This window comes from Acomys russatus, chromosome 32 (assembly GCF_903995435.1).
Source record: "Acomys russatus chromosome 32, mAcoRus1.1, whole genome shotgun sequence".
NCBI classification, from domain to species: Eukaryota; Metazoa; Chordata; class Mammalia; order Rodentia; family Muridae; genus Acomys; species Acomys russatus.
In genome coordinates, this window is record NC_067168.1 from 33,683,877 (window position 1) to 33,706,750 (window position 22,874).

At 44.4% G+C, this 22,874-nt stretch overlaps 1 protein-coding gene and 1 long non-coding RNA gene across 2 annotated transcripts in view; one reads left to right on the forward strand and one right to left on the reverse strand.

Moving 5' to 3' along the window:
• The window catches only part of Dock3 (dedicator of cytokinesis 3), a 328,616-nt gene extending 321,670 nt beyond the window's left edge, over nucleotides 1-6,946 (reverse strand). Inside the window, exon 1 of the mRNA XM_051140503.1 lies at nucleotides 6,567-6,946. Coding sequence (XP_050996460.1) covers nucleotides 6,567-6,603 — 37 coding nt within the window. The 5' untranslated portion in view covers nucleotides 6,604-6,946. The remainder of the gene's footprint in view (nucleotides 1-6,566) is intronic.
• A 55-nt stretch (nucleotides 6,947-7,001) lies between these two features.
• LOC127184217 (uncharacterized) lies at nucleotides 7,002-11,374 on the forward strand. The gene is made up of 4 exons (XR_007830103.1): nucleotides 7,002-7,240; nucleotides 7,701-7,832; nucleotides 10,423-10,553; nucleotides 11,262-11,374. It is a non-coding gene; the product is annotated as an uncharacterized LOC127184217 (long non-coding RNA).
• Nucleotides 11,375-22,874: the final 11,500 nt, after the last annotated feature.

Below are 22,874 nucleotides of genomic sequence, written 5' to 3' on the forward strand. Positions count from 1 at the left end.
TAAGGTTCCTGGGCCTTTGGGAGATAAGATGAGAGAAGAAGGAGGAAAGGAAGGCAGCACCATAGGTTAGGTGGAGGAGAAGCACATGGCCACTGTAGATGAAGCACATTAACAAGTACCTGGGATTATGGATGTGAGGTAGGTAGCTCAATCGAAATTATTAGCAGAAGTCATGGGATTGGGGACAGAGTATGGGATACCTGCACCAATATGGGAGGTATTTAAGGGATTGAAATCTATGCTGCCCCAGGTGAACCAGGGCTGTTTTAAAATACAATAGGTGTCTGTGTTTTACAGATTGCTAGTGGGTTAGAAAATACCACTGTAATAATAACTATAGGGTTAATAATAAACATTTTTTAGACCCTACTTCTAAATTAACCACAACACCAGCCTGGTCTACAAAGTGAATCCAGGACAGCCAAGGGTACACAAAGAAACCCTGTCTCAAGAAACCAAAAATATTAAAAAATAAAAATAAGTAAAATGAAGACTCTAGACCAATGGTTCTCAGCCTATAGGTCTCAACCCCTTTGGGGGCCTAACAACCCTCTCTTGGGGTCTCCTAAGAGAATCATAAAACACAGATATTTACATTACAATTCATAACAGTAACAAAATTACAGTTAACAAAATAGCAACAAAAATATTTTTATGGTTGAGGGTCACCACAACACGAGGAACTGTATTTAAAAGTTGCTACATTAGGAAGGTTGAGAAACACTTCTCTAGACTACGTCTGAATTTACTAAGCTAGGCATACAGTACTGACAAATTCCATTCAAAGGCAAAGGGTGTAATAACAGAATCTGTAGAGAGCCGGGCGTGGTGGCCTTTAATCCCAGCACTCAAGGAGGCAGAGGCAGGCGGGTCTTCGGAGTTTGAAGCCAGCCTGATGCACAAAGTGGTCCAGGACAGCCATGGCTACACAGACAAAACATGTCTCAAAAACCAAACAAACAAACAAAAAAAATTCTTAAAAAAGATTCTGTAGAGCTGGCAAAGTGACTCAGCAGATAAAACAGCACTTGTTGCCCAAGCCTAACAAGCTGAGTTTGATCCCTGGAACTCACAGTGGAAGGAAAGAACCACTCCCAAAAGTTGTCTCCTACCACATGGGACCTCATCTGTCACACACACACAGATAATAACAATTATAAAATTGTGAAAGAGAAGAATCTGTGCCTTAGAATTCTGAAATCTTGGGTTCAAATTTCCACTCAGCACTTACTACTTTACTTTTGCCATAAGCTCAAGTAAGATCCTAAATGTTAACATTCTGTGAAACTACTAAACCTATGATTATGAAATGCAGGTCGTATCCTTGTTTTTCAGAACAAAATAAAGTTCTGGAGATGTGACATTTCTTCCCCTTTTTGCCTCAAAAAGAGGAATTGGCTCTCTCTCAGAGGTTTCAAAGACTGGGCTTCCTTCCTGGGACTGATAGGCCATAAAATAACTGAAGAAGCCACTGTCTTCAGACTATTCTAGGAACCAGTGGATTTACTCAAATATTGTGGACCCTGGTTCTTTCCCACACGGCTCCAGCTCCACCTTAGACTCCTCTGTACTACTGATCTTTTTTCCCTTTCCTTCCTTGTTTCACCCTTTCTTTCTGTTTTCCCTCCTTCCACCAGCTCTCTCCCTCCTCAAACTCCTGATCCTTGGGTCTCCTGAATTCATTCAAGGAGGTATGAACCACACCAGGCTCTACCACAGACCCTTAGAAGTTAATTTTCTGTTAACCTCAGTGATTTAATTAAGTGAAAAATAAACGACTGTACACACATATCCTGGTCTTGGGGAAACCAAGGAACAGAAAATTAAAGCAAAAAAAATTTTTGTCAATTAGGAAAAAATTAATATTGCATTGCAAAACTACATGTTAAATATGCTGGAGTGTAATGAGGGAAACATTTCATGGTATAAGAACTGAAAAATAAGCCGGGCGTGGTGGCGCACGCCTTTAATCCCAGCACTTGGGAGGCAGAGGCAGGTGGATCACTGTGAGTTCAAGGCCAGCCTGGTCTACAAAGCGAGTCCAGGACAGCCAAAAGCGACACAGAGAAACCCTGTCTCGAAAAAAAAAAAAAAAAAAAAAAAAACAAAGAACTGAAAAATAGCAAACAAGAATCAACTTTTTGAATTATTAAAATGTTTAGCATGTAGCTCACTGGCAGAGCGCCTGCCTAGTGCACACATGCAGGAGTTTTTCATTGTTGTTTGTTTTTAACCTACTAACAGTAATGGGATAAACAAGACAGCTTTTAGAGGCAGTTTCCACATTCTCTGTTAGGTTTCTGTTGCTGTGACAAAGGCCATGATCAAAAGCAGCTTAGGTTACAGGTTACAGTCCCCCATCAGAGGACACTAAGGCAGGAACTGAAGCAGAGATCACAAAGAATTGCTGCTCACAGGCTTGCTCCTTGTAGCTTGCTCAGCCTGTTTCTCACACAGCCCAGGACTACCTGTCCACAGGTGGTACTACCTACAGCAGTAGGCCCTCCCACATCAATCATTGATCAAGAAAAATACACTGCTAGGCGTGGTGGCGCACGCCTTTAATCCCAGCACTCCGGAGGCAGAGGCAGGCTGATCGCTGTGAGTACAAGGCCAGCCTGGTCTACAAAGTGAGTCCAGAACAGCACGGCTACACAGAGAAACCCTATCTCAAAAAACCAAAAAGCTTACTATAGGCCAGTCTGATGAAGCTGACTCGCCAATTGAGATTCCCTCTTCCCAGAGGTTTTTGTCAAGTTGACAAAAACTAACCAGGATACACATCTAGGACAACAAAACAATATATACACACTCACACCTTTGCTGTTTATCTATTGAATAAATGAACTTAATTACATTTTTATTTTCTGTGGGCTTTTCCCGTTCTTGTTACTAGAGGGTGAGAAAAGTGTTCTTTTTAGCTTTGGTTTTCCCTGTTTGGTAGTTTGAGCACAATTAGTATAGAGAGGGGCGAGTGCTTTTTCTTATTTAATGCACGGTAGAGCAGGAAGTTCCTTGAAAAGACAACCCAAGAAATAAAACAATTTTCCAAGGACTCATAGTTTCAGGCCAGCCTAAACTATAGAGTAAAGCCTTGTTTAAAAACACAGAGAAAAGAATTTTTTAATCCCCTAATATTAATGAAGAATAGCAAAAACAGTCCAGTATGTCATAAAAATACCTCCCACTGCAAAAAATGAAAAAGACTATACAACTGTTGAATGGCCAAAGAAAGACAGGAAGGAAGAAAACCAACTTGAGGTCGTTTTATTAGAAACCGGTTTAATAGCGACCATATTAAGACATGGGAATCTGCGCATGGCAACACAACTGGGTACCTCCAGCAAACTGACTGGCACACCACTCACCTTCACAAAAGGGCAGGGCCCTCCCCACCCTCTCAAGCCAGTCACAGAATACTGTAACAAAAGGGGGTTCGGGTATGACATAGTCTTAAGTGAAAAATAATAACTCACAAACGGTGTAACCTGTAACACAATAACACTGTAAAGATAAGGATCAAAGGGTAAGCCATGGGCAGTGGCCCACGCCTGTAACCCCAGCACTCTGTGAGGCAGGGCAGGTTGTTGACACACGCCTTTGATTCCAATTATTCAGGAGGGGGTAGCCAGGGGCTACATAGTGAGAAACTGTCTTGAAAAAAAAAAAAAGTTAATTACTACTAGATTTCAAAACATCAAATTACAAATGTCAAAACACAGTGGAACAACTGCATACAAGGTAGAGGAGGGGAGGCTTTGCAACAGGGACTCCTTCCCTCATCAGCATCAGGAGTTCCTTCTCACAGTTCTCCAGATTAGATGGATAGTATGCTTTCCTCCTTGCTGCAGGATTATAAACTGCCAAAAAGAAACAGAAATCTGTACTCCACTTAGTACAAAGCTGGGGCCAGTTAGATGGCTCAGTGGGCTAAAGCACCTGCCATCAAACTGGATGGCCTGAGTTCAATCCCCAAAGCCCACATGGTAGCAGGGTGAGGTGGTGCAGGCCTGTAATCCCGCACTCAGGGAAGCAGAGGCAGGCATATCTCTGTAAATTCAAGGCCAGCCTGATCTACAAAGCGAGTAAAGGACAGCCAAGGCTACACAGAAAACCCCTGTCTCCATAAAAAGAAAAAGGGGGAGGGAGGGACCCACATAGTAAAGTAAAAGACAGACTCCCCAAGGTGTCCTGTGTGTGTCATAACATAGGTATATCCATTCCCACACAAATAAATAAATGTTTAATTTTTTAAAATCAAAGCTGAACTCAAAACGTTTTCTTATAGAAACAATGGTAACAGTTAAACTTTTAAGCTAGTCCTTAAAGCAATTTAAGAATGGAACAAATGAAAAAAATCATCTTAATTAACTTATTTTTTCACTATTAAGTACAGTATCGAAGATACCTTACTGATTGAGTTATAACAATTGAAACAAAAACTTTTAGGCCATAACAGGAAGAGACAGAGTTGAAGAAAATGTGAGAGAAATAGCAAGTAGTTGTCCCTCCCTACCCCACCCTACCCCCACCACCACCCTCCCCACCACCACCTTTTGTTTTTGTTTTTTTGTTTTTCGAGACAGGGTTTCTCTGTGTAGCCTTGGCTGTCCTGGACACCCTTTATAGACCAGGCTGGCCTTGAACTCACAATGACCCGCCTGCCTCTGCCTCCTGAGTGCTGGGATTAAAAGCCTGTGCCACCACACCCAGCTCCTCCCCCCTTTTTTTAAAGAAGAAAAACCATCCAAATTATACCAGCCCACAGCTGCAAAGAAGCTGTCTTCGGAATAACAAGCCTTAAGATCTACTTTGTTCCCAATGCTGTGCCCCTCTACAGGGAATAACAATTGTTCTAAAGCTAAGCACACAATCCAAGAATTCAAGAATCTCATTCCATCTTTTGTTTTGGTAAATCATCAAATCCTAGTACTTGAAGAGCCACATATACCAGCCTCAGAACTAACACACCCACTGTTATCATAGTGTTATCACTCTCTAAGTACTGATGGGGGATTAACATTTACAAACTACTTAGTGTGTACTTGTTTGATTTTCACAACCCTGTAAAATATGTTAACATGAGCCCTCATTTACACATTAAGAACATGATTTAAGTAATTTGCTCAAAGCGCCAGCTAAAAGAAGCCAGCACTTTGAACCCCACTATCAGCACTACTTGAGAGTTCTCCCCAGAAGGAAAGAAATTAATCAAGTACCACTGGACAGCTGACCACCTTCCCCTGGACTGCACGTTTCTCCAATGAAGTCCTGACTGCAAGTTATGCAGAAGAAAAACCATCAACTCCTCATTTCACAGTACCAACTTGGTATTCAAGGGATGCTTTAAATAGAAAAGGCAAGAGTCCCTGGGTGTGAATCCCAGTGTGTTTCCTCATTCCTCCTCAAGTGGCTCTAGGATTTGGGAGTCTTTCTTACCAGGTCCACTGTTGCATAGCTAATTAAAAACTTTGAAATGTTACTTTTCAGAACAAGATAGAGTTTCTCTGTTATAAATACTCTCTTTATACACCTTGCCTGATTGTATTACAAAACAATTGTTACCACTGCAGCTTACAAGTTACTTTGTACTGAATTATGAACGAAATACCGATAGAACTGTTGCAATAATTGAAATAGTAATCTGCCTCTAGGCAATATATTTCCTATAAATTTTCTAAAATTTTCCATTTCAAGCTAAAAAAGGAAAAAAAAAAAAAAAACCCTGCACACTCAACATTTTAAACATTTCTAAGTAAATCCGATAAGTTATTTCCAATAATGTAAAGTGGCTGAGCATTCTTCTCGTGTAATGACCAAGAAATACTAACATTGTAAAAGTAAAGCACTCGGTCCCTTAAATAACTGAATATTCTCTTTAAACAAATGGAATGTTAAAAGAAACCGTTAGCCTTCTGGAGTTTCACCTAACAGTTACGATGGAACTAAGTTGTAATGTTCTCATTTAAAAACATTAAAAAAAAAAATGTCAACTAAATACACTCAACTTTAACAATGATGTATGTCAAAAACACTTTCCACGGTAGTAGGGTAACTATTTCTGATACTTAAAGCAAAACAAGTATATGCGATCATTTTGAGCTGAGAAAATGATGTCAACGTTTTTTGCATCCTTTTTTGTACGATTCCAATCGGAAAAATAAACCGCCATCGGGCTCATCAACTTTTGGTGCAGAAACTCGTTAAAAATCGAGGCGTGTTCCCCCCCTCCCGCCCCCCACTGCTGGAAAAAGCAGATTCTCAGAATGTGTCTTCTTGGGTAAACTGTCCTGCGCCTCACACCACAAACCTCCCGCAACTGCCCCTTGCCTTGCGGCCCCTCCCGCCCCTGCTGAGGCCGCACCGCCAGCGCCCCCTGCCGCCCTCCCGCACCAAGAGCCCCGGGCCCAGCCCCGCGCCGGTACCGCACCCGCCCCGCGCCGAGGCCGCACAGCCTGCGGACAGGGGCGGAGGAGCCAGGGCAGCAATCGAGGCGGGGCCCGGGACTCGGGCACCTGTCCCCCCGCCGACTCCCGCGGCTGTCGGGCCGGAGCCTCTCAACCTACCTACGCCGTATTTCTCCTCCTCCGTGGGGGTCCACATGGCCGGGCTAGGCGCAGCCCCGCGGGCGCGGCGGCTGGGTGACAGCGCGGAGGGGACGACCGCAGGGACGGCCGCGGGCCCGGCTGTGGCGCACCGCGAGGCAAGGCGGGGGCGGTCAGGCGGCGCGGGGCAGCAGGCGGCGCATCCCTCACAGGCCGTCCGGGATGCCACCGCCACCGCCGGATGCCACGTCCTGACCGCGAGGCTCCACGGGCGGCCCAACAGCCCCAGGCGACGCGGGCGAAGGGCTCACCACCTGTCCGTCGCCACCGTCCCCCCGCGCCGCCCGTTCGCTCCCTCACAGCTCCGGTCGCTGGCTTCCCGGCGCCGCCGCGGCTCGGATCCCCTCAGCGGGCTCGCAGGACGCCCGCGCATGCGCCGCTCCCTGGCGCGCGGGGGCTCGCGAATACCCGGGCTCGCGCCGCCCGAGCCCGCGCGCGAATCCACGAGATGCCGCTGCGGGCCGGCGGAGGGAAATGTGCGAGAGGCTATTGGATAGCCCGGCCTAGGAGGCCAGGTCCCTCCGCCCACCCAGAGCCTTTGGCTGCAGCTAGGGCAGAAGGGGGTCGCGGTCCTGCGGGTGCAAGGCCACAGTGCCTCCTGCCAGGCATATACCGAGATGGCCGCTCGCCCTCTGGTCAGAGAGAAGAGGACCAGCAATAGGGGGACCAGGGGGAGGGGGGGAAAGGGGGAGGACATCGTCATTAACCTCATCTCGTTGTCACCGTGCAGTCACAGCCACATCTTCCAAAAGGTCCTCTTCTGCCATGGGGGTTGGGGAGTGGGGCTAGCAGAGTGGGATCACCGCAAAGGAAGCAAGTGAAGTGCACAGGTCCCTGTGCCAGGATGTCGTATCTAGGCCAAGGCCTCTAACACCTCCTGAGTTCTTTTGTTGAGTTGGCTGCTATGGTTGAAATGTGTGGAGCCTGGAGAAGCTTAGCGGCCTTCCTAGTAAGAAGCCTTTCCTCTCCAGACTCTTTGTAGATAGGTACACCAGACCTATGCCACAAGCGCAGGCAGGCTGCGTAGGTCTCTGCCTCCAGCCATCCTGAGTTCCGGCTCCCTCCTAGAACTTTCTTCCTTCTTCTCCTTCTTAGAATTCATTCACCTTGATGGCTACCAACATGACCTTATGGCCCCCTGCTGTCAACTGCTGAGTAAAGACCGGGAACTTCAGGACTCAACATTTGAACGCAGCATATAGCAAATCATCTCTTGTCACCAGTACTGTAAGTTCAAAGCCTTGGTGTCATGCCTCGCTAGCACTCTTGGATGCCCTGTTCGTCCGTCAAAGCCCACCTCAGCATCTCTTCCAGGAAGCCTAACCTGGTACTGCAGTTAACACAGTAACACAACGGCAGCTTTTCTCTCTTTTGTTTTAAGATTTATTTTATTTTAATGCCTGTGTGTGTGAGAGACAGAAAGAGGAGGGGTCCCCTGGAAAAGCAGCCATTTCCCAGCCTCCTCCTTACCTCTTTTGTCTGGGATTTCGGGTATCCATTTGTACCTAACAGCTCTAATCTTTCTCCCATAGGACTGTCAGCTTATTAGCTTGTAGGCAAGCTTTAGGCTAAAGTCGTCTTTCTGATTTCTCAGCTTCTACACAAGTCAACATTTAGTGCATGGCCACTAATTAAAAAGCAAGACTAGAATAAGAATATTCTGGTGCAACTGGCATGTGACACTCAACCTGTAATTACGGCACTCTGAAAGGTGAGGCAGAAGAATCCTATGTTTGAGGCCAGCCTGGGCTACATACAGAGACCTTGCTTTATAAAATGTTTCAATTTTTTAAAAAAGTACCTTAGTAATTGCCAGATCTTGTCCGTTCCTTATTCAAAGTGTCCTGACTATCCTCATTCTCACCTGGATTACTGACACTACCTAAGGGTCTATGAACTCTCTCCTCCACCAATGAAGGCTGGCACTCCTGCCCAGAAAACAACTGTTCTGTGAACAACTGAATCTCTCAATAACCAGATACACTTTGAAAGCAGAAGAGAGATCAGGAGCCAAAGCACAACAACAGAGATGCCCTTATTTATTTAGCTAGCTCTTCCAGGAACTTAGACCTCAGTACAATGTCAGTCACGGAGGGCATGCCACAGAATGGAACCACATTCCCACAAAGCTCTCTCCAGAGAGCTCTGACCAGCAGGCAGGCCCGGGCAGCACAGGTCTTCTGAACACGCGTGAAGCTCTGATTTCACCCTCTGTTTCATCCCCTTGAGTGGTGTATGTAATGACAGGTGCAGAGCCTAAGGTCCCGTTTTTTTTTTTCAAAGTTTACTCCCATTTCCAAACAAAGAAATTCCACCCTCCTTCTGCACATCTCGGCTCTGAAGTCAGAGAATACGGGGAGGGGAGGCAAGGAGGAGTAAAAGGGCATTTGGTTAAGTTCTGGACTCTTTAGTTTTGCTGTCGGCACTAAATTTAGATTGTTTTCTTGAAATAAAGCAGGAGGACACAGCATCCATTGTGGAGAATCCAACCTCAGCGGGACAATGCGCCTGCTCTCCTGTCCCAGTAGCATCTGGTCCATGCCTTCCCTTCCTCAGGCTCTCGGCCCACGTGACAACCCCCAACACACAACCCTCCAGCCGTAAGCTGATTTCCAGCTTGCATCTGAAAATCAGAATCCTCACTGACCTCCATGTCCTCTTTATCCAGTTTGCTGTGTTCCAGCCAGTACCCAGGCTCTTACTCTTTCTTTGGAAGCCTGCCCTGCTCCACAGGCTTCTACTGCTTCCTGGTCCAGGAAGACCAGCTTGTCAGCAGCCTCACCACTCCTCAGCCATTTCTTCTACCTCTCTTCCATCTGACTTCAGAAGAGAACTGTTAAGTCCAGGTCCTTTTATGTCAGTGTCATTTATTTGATTCCTCAGCCCCTCGCGGTCCGATTTCTAAGCTTATCACCTAAAACCTGCTCTCTAAGAACTCTCCAGAGCTATCCTAATTCCAGACGTTGCCGTCTACCATTTCTTGATCTGCTGGGGCGTTTGTGAACAAAATCCCACGGCCCACAACCTCTTTCATCCTAATACTTTCTCCAGGTAGAAAGTAAGTTTTTCTCTACCACCAGGGCTTTTCTTCCCTGCAGCACTGACTCCTCCACCTTGCTTTAAAAGATAGAGTGTGTCTGCTTGGCACATTGACGACCATCCATTTTATTCCTCTGTGGTGAGGATCTCGTTTATTTTAGGCCCACACAGAGGCTAACAGTACCTGGCACCTAACAAGAATGTGACATATCCTCTCTTATGAATGCTCTACCTGCACATCCACTGGAACCATAATAAAATTAGGATGACAAAGAAAACAGGGATACTTTAGCGAATCACAAACCTCCCAATCAGAAGCTCACATTAATCAGAATAAATTTTCTTATTATAAGAACATCAGTTTTAATCATGAGCCATCTTACTGAACAGCTATATAAAAAGATAAACATGGTAGAACAATTTAAGAAACAAAGAAGCCTGCAAACAGTTTGACTTAGCATTTCTCCATTACTGTTGGTTTTGCCTCATTACCTTAAATGATAAATTGCAACTTGATGACTGAGGAAGGAATCAAATTTTCAGCAGGAAATCCCTTTATTCTAGTGGCTATTAAAAGTAGCTGTAATGAAACAGATTTCTTAAATAATGTATAAGAAATGCAGAAAAGTATCATATTTCCTGCGTTGATCAATAACCCTTTTACCATGAGCTAACTCTATAATGGCAAATCCCTCATCACCTTTGGCAAATGAGACTGACCCTCTCTACAGCTCTGTCAGCTCGCACTTCAAACCTTCTTGTTCCCTTCTGCCTCAAGATTCAGACAAGCAGCATTTAAGGAGCCAGCCAGGCTGATGACTCAGCTCATAAAACAATGTGTGGCCACAAAGATGATGTTTATCCAGGAGCATTCTGGAGGCTCTCGCTACTGAAGTCGGCAAGCTGTGGGTATGTGGCACACGATGCTCATTCTCCCAAGAGTTTCTGGTAACAGAGAGAAAACAGCACTCATTTTCTCTCCCAGCAGTTGATCTCATATGATGCTCTGTCTAAACAGAATGGTAAGAAAACTTCAGAGAAATGCATTTGGCATAGAGGCAAATCCAAATAGAATGCAGGGGACACAGGTGGCACCTTGCCTTCCCTTGACCAGGAGGAACACACACAAAGCCCAGGAGCAAAGGATGAGGCTTACACAATTAACCTCTGCCCTGCTGGTTCCCTCCAGGTGTGAGCCTCCTCCGGTTGGTAGAATGCCTGCAGCGCTAGTTTTCTTTATGGAGAGAAACACCCAAGGTAGCCTCTTTCCCACCAAACTGACACCGTGTAAGAAGCTGCCTCTGAGGCAGCCCAGGAACAAAGGGCTAACCCAGAACACAGAGATAGCTGTCCAAGTTAGGGTCTTTTTAGGTAAGGAGACCTAAAGCGGCTAAAAAAAAAAAAAAGCATTATTAGCATTTTGCTTTTTTTTTTTTTTTTTTTTTTTGCAATGAATATCTATGCAGTGGGGAGGGAATGGGGACAAGTATGAAAGAGAAAGCAGATTAAGCAATGCAATATTTCATTATTTTTCCTGAAATGACAAACTTTAACCATCTGTTCCTATTTAATCAACCCATTCAAAATATTGTTAAAATGCAGATTTTTTTTTTGCAGTTAGCCAGTGTCTTCAAATGAGGAAAAACCAAGGTTCTTCTGACTTCAACCCTTGAGGATTGATAGGGCATTTCCCACCAAAAGGAGCACCCCAAGATGTATCCCAATTTGCCCAAGAACCTGCAGCACTTATTGCCTCAGCCAACACTGAGGTCCTTGCAGACAGTAACATGATGTCCTTTTTTTTTTTTTTTATCCTCAGTGCCTGACCCAGTGGATGCCACACTTAGTAGGCACTCAATAAATATCCTTTGAATGAATACACTACTAAAAGAAGGCTTTCACTTTATCTCTTTGTTTCATTTGCTTATTATTTTTTGGCTAAGGAAATGAGCAAAAACAGGATGCAAAGTGAGATACCCCCAGAAGGAAGGGCCAACAGATAGAAGTTTGGCATTGCTTAGTTCTCCTTCCTCTTGGGGAAAATAACGTTGCCCTTGAATTTCTATACCAAGTCACCAAGGAGGGATTGAAATTAAAAACCTTGGAGAGTAATTAGCAACAAAACGTTCTAATGTCAAGAAGTGAATTTTATGGGGCCATATTTGTAATATTAATTGAGCCTCTGTGTAGCCAAATGGTGAAATTATTGCTCTAATACAAATAGGCCCAAAAGAGAAAAACAGCTCAAAATAGCACAGATATTGCAAATCAGGACAGAGGTAATTTCTCTACACATAAAAAGCAACCAATTGCAATGCATTCACCAACTCACTGAAGTGCAAAACTAAGCCTGTTTGCTTGACGCAGCCCTATCTACCCAGTATCTGAATTGCTATGGGACTGGGACTAAGAAGGGAACTGAGACTTTGTTCCTATGCTTTTCACATTGAATGCGAAATTTTTACAGCATTCCTTCACATATATAGAGAGGGGAGAGAGGGGGAAGGGAGAGGGCGGGGGAAGGCAGGAAGAGAGGGAGAGAGAGAGAGAGATAGAGAGAAAGAGAGAGCAAGCCTGTGATGGAAGAGGGTTGTGACAGAAGATGTTCATGGTCTTTTTCATCATAGGATTTATGATATAATCATGGGAAAGAGAAAGTGAGCCAGTTATCACATAAGCAAATCTCTAATCAGAGACACAAAACCCCTATAGGAAGGGAACATTAGTCAGGGGCCTGACCTAGTTTGCAAGTCAGGGAAGACTTCCTGGAGGAAATGCTACTTGACTTGGAGCCTGGTGAAGCAGATGAATCAGCCAAATAAAGGAGAAACCATTCTAGACAGAAGGAGCACTGGGGAGGTAGATGCCCTAGGAAAACTGCTGGCTGTACCTAGGATATAAGTAGGCAAGTGGAGAGCAGGAAGAGATATGTCTGCAGTAAGAGGTAGAGCCAGGTCTAGGGACACTGGGGGGTCTTGTGGCGTTGTGCCTTAGCCATTATCAGACTCTAACAAGCCATCCCAAGACACATGAATAAGATAGGCCTCTGAGACAAAGCTTTTAGAAGAAATCTTGAGCATGTTTAGGACGAGTCTAGGAAAAGGCCCCATCTACTGGAGTACTGGGCTCAGAGATTACCTTTGTCTTCCAGTTTTCTGAGCACCCCAATAAAGACTAACCGCATAAAAATGACCTAGGCCCACTCCTCACCCAGGATCACTCCAGCTTTCTCTCTCTTCCCTGAGCCAATCCCTCTTTATTCTCAGGACAGCCTACCTGTATGGCCTCCAGCCCCCATTCCCCAGGCTCAGAAGGAGAAAGCAGTGCACCTCCACACTCAGCCTAGGCTCTAGAGTTGCAGAAGAGTCCAGGGACCCCCTGTTCAAGGTGCAGACTTAGCAATTTGGGTTTTCCTACAACTCTGTGCACGCTAAGGGTCTGAGGAAAGAAGAGCACTGAGCATGCCAGCAAACAACTGGGCCTAAATCTGATCAGGGACCTTGGTGATTTTTTTCCTTGAGAAACATCCTATTGAGAGTGGAAAAACAAAACAAAACTCGAAAGACTTTCATAAGAACAGATCTTGAATTTGTGCTTACAAAATGCAAGGTCCTGACCCAGAGAGAAACAATATTCACCCTGTTGCCACTGAGGAAGAAAAACATGAAGAAGTGGAGACTAGTCTTCAATTAACATTGAGGGTGAGGGATCAGAACGTATTATGCACAGTCATGAATTATAAAGCAGAGAAGTAATATTGGTCTACCAACCTGCTGTGCCAGAATCCTCTGAAAATTTTTATGAGAACTCATCATTGAATGGCCTTGCTAAAACTACTTCTGCACTCAGCCTCCCACCCCTGGCCCCAGTCACTCTAGCCCACTCCTAACTTTGCTTCAAATTTCAGGTAACTTTGCAATAAAGAATAGAGCTTAAGGCTCTAGACTCAGAACTGGGCTCATATTCAGCCCTGGACACTTCCATGCTGTGTGACCCTCATAATTGAACCTCTCTGAACCCAGTTTCCTCTAGCAAGTGAAAATTACAATGCCTTCAATAGACACCTATGAAAATAATACCTGTAACATTCTCAATATAGAGCATGGCACAGGGCAAAAGCTCATTCAACACTGGAATCTCGCTCCTCTCCTCATCTTAGACCCATAAGTGCTGGGTAGGACCTGCCTTTCTGCCAAGCCAGGCTGAGAGAACTGGTTTGGCCACTCCTGCCCAGCTGGGCTGTCCATGTCTACCTTTTATCAGCCAGCACTTAGATGAGCACCAGCCTCCTCTCTTTATTTAACACCAAAAGTATTGATTTCCCCATTCTATCTTCGTGATACAATACCCTCGAGATCTATAAATGCCGTTCATTCTCCTCCATGGCCATCAAATCCCCTGCTCACAGTCCCTCTCCCTCCAGCCACAGGGTCCTCAGCTGCTGAGCCATAGATATGTTTCATTTTGCACTTGCTTAAAGGTCAAACATGAATTTTTCCCCATTATTGTACTGTGTCTTGTCACACAGACTCTCTGTTTCATGGATTAGTCACAGTCTTGCTATCAAATTAAATATTCCTCGGTGGTTATTTTTAGAGAGATCTTTTTCTAACTCTACATGGTGCAATGATGTGTGTGCCCCCACAGCTCTGGAATCCAGGCATTAGCAGGTGGGCTCCAAACTCTGTGAGGGCTCAAATTGCTCTAGAAAGCAGCGGCCAGTGGAAAAGCAGATTCTGTAACCTGGCTCTGTCCACAAATCCCTGGCAAGTGAAAAATATGTTGTTTCCTTATGCCTTGGGTGACCGGTCATCCACCACTAAGTCCAATAAAGGCTCAGGAAACTCTTGACACAATTGTAAGTTAAGACACCTCTTATTTAGGTGCCCCCCCCCCATTCTAGTGCAAGGACAACAGTGTCCTCATTTCCTGCACCCTCATGGAAGCTTCCTAACCTAGTCCCATGAGCTCTGCTTGCATAACTAGGCCGTCATCAATAGAAAAACGAGGCCCTCAAAAGAGAACAGAATCTCAGATTGGCTGGAGTGGGTGTGCTTGCTAAGGAGGCTTTTTTTCACCTGCCTAAAAGCACAGTGTAGATATGAAGTTCTACATACTTCGGGCCTTAAGGTGGTCAATGCATAGTTGAGACAGCCACATCCACAAAGTGACAAAATTATAATTGCCGACAAAATTTAGCATTTCTTCTTGGGGGATCCTCTGTGAGGAGGGCAGCAAATACCTCATTCCCAATGTCCCCTTGCATGTATGTGTCTCTAGTGACTGTGGCATATAAGCGCCCTCCTCAGAGCAGTTGAGTCTTGGGGAGAGATAGGAAAATAATTCTGGGGTCAGTTCATAGTTCTATTTGACTTCACACTAAGCTGTTTCCTCCAAAAAGCCTGTATCACCAAAATGGTGGTGGTGGTGATGATGATGATGATGATGATGATGATGATGATGATGATGATGGTGATAGTTGTTGTTGTTATTATTATTATTATTATTATTATTAATGTTTTTACCTCTACCTAGGCTTTCCTTTTTCAACTTATTCAGAAGTGGAGTGGGAGGAGGGGAATAATACTTTTTGGAGTGCTGATGGCTTTTTAAGAGGTCCCTACATATTGCAAGTGCTTAAGATACTCAGAGGCAAGCTGGAGGCTACGTAGACTGGAAGAAAAATCCAAGAAAGCTTGGCTAAAGAGGTTATGTCTCAAAGAATATTTGACTTGACATAGCCAAGGAGTAAGTAGAGGCACTCCAGGAAGAGGGTCTCACAAACTAAGATGCGGGGAGGGGGAGGGGAGAAATAGAGGTCTATAGAAGGAAACAAAACAAGTCAAACTAAAGCCCAGGGTTTCCTCTGGGGACATAGCAGTAGGTGGAGACTAAAGAATTCTGAGCCATCAGTAGAGACTAGACTAATAAATCCCTTAAGAGGTGTTTCCAGAAGTTTCTCTGAAGTCCATGAAGAATGGCTATAGAGAAAGCCAGTGGCTATGGAGAGTGGTTGAAGATGGGGGAGGGGCAGGAGGGCACAATCATTTGACTTGGTTTACTTCAGTAAGTGAGGACAGACCAGGCAGGGCTCGGGGAGCCACTCAGAGACCTCACTGAGAAAGATACCAATGTGATTCACTCTTTCGGAGCTGCTTGCTCCCATGGAGAGAAATAGAATCAGTAAATGAACAGATGGGAAAATGAGCATCTTATTTCACCACCAAAGGAAGACAAATTGAAGCTATCATGAGACCTCTTCTTTGGCGCATCAATTTTTTAAAAAATTAAATGACAAATGTGTAGGCAGTTGGGAGTGTTGAACTGGGTATTCCAAGTGGGGTGGGTCCAGTTGATCCCCCACCAAAAATATGGCTATAAATGCAAAAAAAAATGCACTTACTAGTTTTGTAGACATGGACCAAGAGTATTTATTTCTATTTTATTTCTATGGATATTCAATGTAATGCTGTTTATAAATATTAGATATGACCCAACTGACCATCTATAGAATTGCTTGAACAAGAGACATTGCACTATGCAATTTCACTATGAAAGCCATATATCAACATGGAAAACATGTATTATACAACATTCAGTGAAAAATAATAGAGCTTATGCAAGAACAAATGCATGTGAATACAAACCAGAATAAAATATGTCAAAAGACAATCCATTTCTTCTTGCAATTTCCTAATGTGTATGTATAGTTTCCGTCTTAAAGTCAAATGTATAAAGCATGGTAACTTTTTCAGTATACTAACACACATAGGCAGAATGTGGCGCTGAACAACACTGGAGCCCACCCTGGCACCTTCCTTGGACCTCACCTCTGCTGGACACAAACAGGGCTGACAGAGATGCAGTACAACTCTGAGAAGGGCTTCCTACACTTGCTTTACCCTCCCTAGCCTGGTTGATCTATACCATCTGCCAGCCTCCAAACCCTGCCTTGCAGGACACTGGGCCTATTTTTTTTTTCTTTGTGGCCAGTGAGGCCTCTGAACACCAAAAGCTCCTTAAAGCTTTTTTAAGAGGTAAGGGAGAGAGGTTTCCTCTACCATCACCATCACCACCACCACCACCACCACCACCCACGATGGGCTGCACACCTCTGCCTCCACATCAATAGCTCTCGCATCACCCAAACAGGCCTCCAGCACTATTGCTCCACAGAAATGCCTTCCTTGACTCTACAGAGGATGCCTCTAATGCCAGCTCTCATGATTGCTTCTCTGTCCTTGTCCTACTTTTCCTACTCCGAAGCATCGTATGCATTAACCAGCCCTTTCTGGGAACACTTGCGTTTTAGAGTCTTATAATAAACTATATATTAGTCAGGCCTCCAGAGCTGTGGATTTCCACATCAGTGGTTTAAACCAACATTGGGAAATAGATTTTTTTTTAAATTACATCTGCACTAAACACAATTTTTCTCATCATTATTCCCTAAACAAAACAGTATAATAGTTATTAGCATAGCAGTTACATTGTAGTAAGTATTAAAACTGATCTAGAAATCATTTAAAGTACTTATGAGAGTATGCATAAGTTACATGCAAATACTGTCGTATTATGTAAGAGACTGTAGCATCTACAGATTTTAGTACATGTGGGGCTCTTGGAATCAATCCTCCATTAATATCAAGGAACAGTTGTCTTCTCTTGCTTTTCCTATCTGGCTGTTCTTTGTCCATTTACTTTTCTGATAACCTTCTCATTGCCTGTGATGGTTATTTTGAGTGTCAACTTGAGTGGATTAAGAGATGCAGGTAAGGCATTAGTGTCTGTGAAAGTACCAACTGAGCAACAGTTTTCTCTCTTCTCTGCTTCCTGATCCTCTGTGATATGAAAGAACAGCCTCTTGCTACCTCCCCCGCCCCCGCCATGGTGGACCCATGAACCGTTAGCCAAAATAAACCTTTCCTCTCTTAAGTTGCCTTTTATCAGTGGTCATGAAAAGGTATCTAATATATCTTCCTTCAATCCCTATTTCTATCTTAGTTACTTTTCTAGTACTGTGGTAAGATACCCTGACCAAGGCAGCTTATAAAAGAAAGAGTTTGTTAGGGGCCCACAGTTTCAGAAGGTGAGAGTCAGTGACCATCATGGTCAGAGGCATGGTAGCTGGCAAGCAGGCATGGTGCTGGAGCAGTAGCTGGGATCCTCCATCTTCATCTATAGTCAGGAAGCAGAGAGAAAGCTAACTGGGAATGGCATGGACATTTGAAACTTCAGAGAGTGGCCCCAGTGATACACCTCCTCCAACAAGGCCATGCCACGCCTCCTAATCCTTCCTGAAGAGTTCTACCAACTGTGGATCAAGCATTCAAATATATGAGCCTATTGAGGCTATTGTCAATTCAAACAACCACAGGCTCTTTTCCTCTCTCCTTTCCTCAATTCTCTTCTCTTCTCTGCTTCTCTCCAATTCTGTCTGCTTTTATAGCTTTGAGCCACATCTAAGTCATGCTGTCTCCCAGTGTCTGGAGTAACTGGAATATTACAGCTGCCTTCCAAAGATCAAGAGTGTCAAATAATACCTTGAAATGAAGGTGACAATGCTGCCATTCCAGTCTCCTCATCTCGAGTGGAAGCTTTTTCACCTCTTCAAATGACTTTACTGGTTATCCTTGGTGTCCTCGCCCTCTCCCATATTCATCCACAGTGGGTTTAATGACTCTAACTCCAAATCCATCCAAACCTCCCATTCTCTCAAGCCAAACCACCTCCTTCTTCTGCTTGGAATTCTCAATCTCCTTGTTCTCTGCTTTCTTCTACATTTGCCCCTAAGATTCTTCCCAGGCTGCCAGAGGAATTAAGTGTGAAGTGTAGCATAGAGTAATGACTTCTTTTTTTATTTTATTAATTTATTCTTGTTACATCTCAATGGTTATCCCATCCCTTGTATCCTCCCATTCCTACCTCCCTCCCATTTTCCCCTTATTCCCCTCCTCTATGACTGTGACTGAGGGGACCTCCTCCTCCTGTATATGCTCATAGCGTATCAAGTCTCTTCTTGGTAGCCTGCTATCCTTCCTCTGAGTGCCACCAGGCCTCCCCATTCAGGAGTCATGGTCAAATATGAAGCACCAGAGTACGTGTGAAAGTCAGACCCCAAGAATAATGACTTCTTGAGAACTTAAGTCCCAACCTGTATGTTGTGTTGAATTGAAGTCATGATCAATTCAACAAGGGAAGGAAAACAGAGCCACACAAGACTGAAAAGGAAATTCCAGGAATTACATACCTGTAATACCAGCACACAAGAGGTGGAGGTAAGAATATTGTGAGTTCAAGGCCAGCCTGGACTGTGAGGCCCTAATGCACAAGAAAGAGATGGAATGGAGAAGAAAATAAGATTAGAAAGGAAAAAAAAAAAGAAAAAAGAAAAAAAAAAAGAAAAAAAAAAAAAGGAAAAAAAAATAAAAAATAAAAAATAAAAAATAAAAAAAAGATTAGAAAGGAAGAAATAAAGCTGTCTTTATTCACAGATAGAATAATTATGTGTGGTGAACAGAAGAGTAAATAAATACATTTAGTAAAATCATAGAACACAAGGTCAATGTAAGAAAAACAATTATACTTCCATAAACCAGCAATAAACTACTGGGATATTAAAACATTCTTAACTGTCACTTACAATCACATCCAAAAACTAAAAATACTAGCAGCAATAAAAGGGAAAGGGCTGCTAATGCGATGTGGATAAATCTCCAAAAGAAATCAAACACAAAGGGCTGTGCATGTACATGCCATAAAATCTCCTTTTATGAACTTCTAGAATAGACAGATATTGTCTATGGTAATAGAAATCAGGCCCTATTTCCTGGGTTTAGAAAAAGAAATGACTAGAAACTGATGATGGACATGTTCTAAATCCTGCCTGGAAATTCATAACATGCTCATAATAGTTAGAGCAAGATTAGCTAAATTCAAAAGCCGGGCGTGGTGGCGCACGCCTTTAATCCCAGCACTCGGGAGGCAGAGGCAGGCGGATCGCTGTGAGTTCGAGGCCAGCCTGGTCTACAAAGTGAGTCCAGGATGGCCAAGGCTACACAGAGAAACCCTGTCTCGAAAAACCAAAAAAAAAAAAAAAAAAAAAAAAAAAAAAAAAAAGATTAGCTAAATTCTCGTTCAGATTCCATTCTATGTAATCCTTCTTGTTTGCTTGTTTGTGTTTGTTCTTTCAAGACAGGGTTTCTCTGTGTAGCGCTGCCTACCCTGGAACTCTCGTTGTAGAACAAGCCGTCCTCGAACTCACAAGACATGTGCCTGCCTCTGCCTTTAATCCCAACACATGGGGGGCAGAAGTGAATCTCTGAGTTCAAGGTCAAGCTGGTCTACAGAGTAAGTTCCAGGACATCCAGGGCTACATAGAGAAACCTTGTCTTGAAAAACAAACAAAAAGAGTACAAGTAACAGCTGGTCCCAGAGCTCCAGCGTTTCCTGGCAAGGGCCAGTCTTCAAGGAACTGAACTAGGAAATTCTGCAGCGCCTTTGAGCGGGAAGTGCCCAATCCATGACTGTGACATTCCACAAGACCAAATATGAAAACTGTGGAGCATCTTTAGGAAGGTTTTCTCTTCCCCCTTGCCAGTACAGGACACAGCTTATGGTTGTTTTGGTTTGGTTTTGTTTTTTTTTGGTTTTTGTTTTTCAGTACAGGGTTTCTCTGTGTAGCCCTGGCTGTCCTGGATTCACTTTTTAGACCAGGCTGGCCTCGAACTCACATTGATCCACCTGCCTCTGCCTTCCGAGTGCTCGGATTAAAGGCATGCGCCACCACCATCCGGCAGCCTAGCTTATGGTTGTGAACTCATGTCTAGATGCGGAGAATCCCTAGGGCTTCTTGAATGGTGAAGAAAGCGAAGGTGAATCCTGTAAAATGTCCCCCCACCCAGCTCTGAATAATGACGTGGAGACCTTTATATTTATTAATGTTTCAGGCACTATAGCTGGGTAAATACTCAGCTGTTCTAACACTACCTCCAGCCACATGGCCTGTTACCTGCCATCTTAGTCTCACCCTGGCTGCTTCTCCATCCATGTCTTCATAGCGACTTCTGCCTCTGATTCCTACCTGAGACCCTCTCTCTGGGCTCAGAAGTCCTAGCTTACCCTCTCCTGCCCAGCTATTGGCTGTTCAGCTCTTTAGTTAACCAATCAGAAGGTGATGAAGAACAATGTTTACAACATACCAAAACAGAAGATGCTTCATAATAGTGACAGTGCCAAAGTCCAGGCTGCAACCAGAAACCAGCATTTGAATACACAAGTGCACTAAAACATCCTCCAACAGATCCGTGTCACTGGCAACCACTAGCCAGGCAGACCACTAGGATTGGTATCTGGGCCCAAAGTCCCCAAACTCAACTATGGAATCCCATCATCCATTGAATTTGTTAATTTCCTCAGTGCTGTGACAAATTACCTGACAAAAACACCTTAGAGAAAGGAGGGTTTATTTCACCTCACAACGGGAGGCCGCAGCCTGTCGTGGCTGGAAGGCACGGTAGCAGGACTGTCCAGGGTTATGACACAGAAGGGATGAATGCTGGTGGTCAGCTCACGTTCCCCTTCTTATCCAGTACAGCAACACAGCCCACATTTAGAGTGTAGTGTCTTCCCACCCTAATTAACTTAATCTAGAAACTCCCAACAGGCATGCCCATGTTTCCATGGTGATCCTAAATCCCACAGAGCTGATAACCAAGACAAACCATCACACCCATAAAAACCTAAGCTCCCTTGAATTCACTTCGTCCTTACCTCCTCCAGGCCACGTCATGTGGAAACAAGTTACTCCTTGAGGCTAGCTCTCTGAAGTAACCAACCCTCCTGCCCCACCTCCAGAGCAACAGGACAAAGACCTTCCAAAAAGCACACTCTGAGAGGCAGGTGGATCTTTCTTGTTTGCTTGTGGGAACATTTTGTGCTTCCTTGACAGTACTCCCATCCTCTTAAGGCCACGCCTCTTTTTTTTTTTTTTTTTTTTTTTTTTTTTTTTTTTTTTTGGTTTTTCGAGACAGGGTTTCCTCTGTGTAGCCTTGGCCATCCTGGACTCACTTTGTAGACCAGTCTGGCCTGGAACTCACAGCGATCCGCCTGCCTCTGCCTCCCGAGTGCTGGGATTAAAGGCGTGCGCCACCACGCCCGGCTGGCCACACCTCTTATAGCCAAGTTCAGCAAGTCCCTTCCCAGAATCAGGCTTCAACCTTTCCCAAGTCCCCTCTTTCTTCTAAACCTACCTCAAGCCCTGAGATCAAGCAAAGTGGCCACTTTCTTCCCAGGATCTCTCCCCAGCCCTGATTCTAGGAACAACCCCCTGGACAGCCTGTAGGGGCTGGCCATCTCTCTACCCAGAGAGAGGGGCTCCACTACAGACAGGCTGTGGCTTTCCACATCTCTACAGCTTCAGGTACAGTCAGGGAGTCCTGATCACAAGCTGGGGGAAGGAGGGTCTTGACTCTTGCTGGCTGAGACTATGATATACAACTATTACTGAGAACTTCTGATTACCCCAACCTGAGCACATGACCCTACCAGGCAGCCACATAAACTCCAGTGAAATGTATGAGAGCTCACCAAGAGGAACCTGCCCCCCTCTTTCCCTGGCCTAGTAGATATAGCACACTCTATCTTTACAGACTCTATCTCTAGGCTAGAGAGATGACTCAGTATATATAGTGTTATCTGTGCAAGTGTAAGGCCCAAGTTCAATACCCAGCACCTATGCAAAAGCACACATATAATCTCAAGTTGGGGAGGCAGACAGGAAGATTCCCGAGGCTTGTTGGCCAGCCAGACCAAATGAATTGACAAGCTTGAGTCTAGTCAGAGTCTTTGCCTCAACAAACAAGTTGGTGAATCAATTGAGGAGCGACACCCAATGCTCACCTCCAACCACCAGACACATGTAGACAAACCTACACACATTATGCACATGAACAAAGCAGACACTCAAGTCTACATCCTGATGTGAGTTATATCTCTTTCACTATTTAATTTTATTATTTTTAATTATATATATGGGGGAGTGTGTGTTGAGTACAGATGGCCTTGGGGCCTAGAGGCATCAGATTCCCACTGGAGTTGTAGTTACAGGATGATGTGAGTGACCCGACTTGTGAGAAGGGAACCAACCTCAGATCTGCTGGAAGAGCAGTACACACTCTTAACTGCTAACCCATCTCTCCCTCCAACCCAATGTATATCTTTTTACATCTT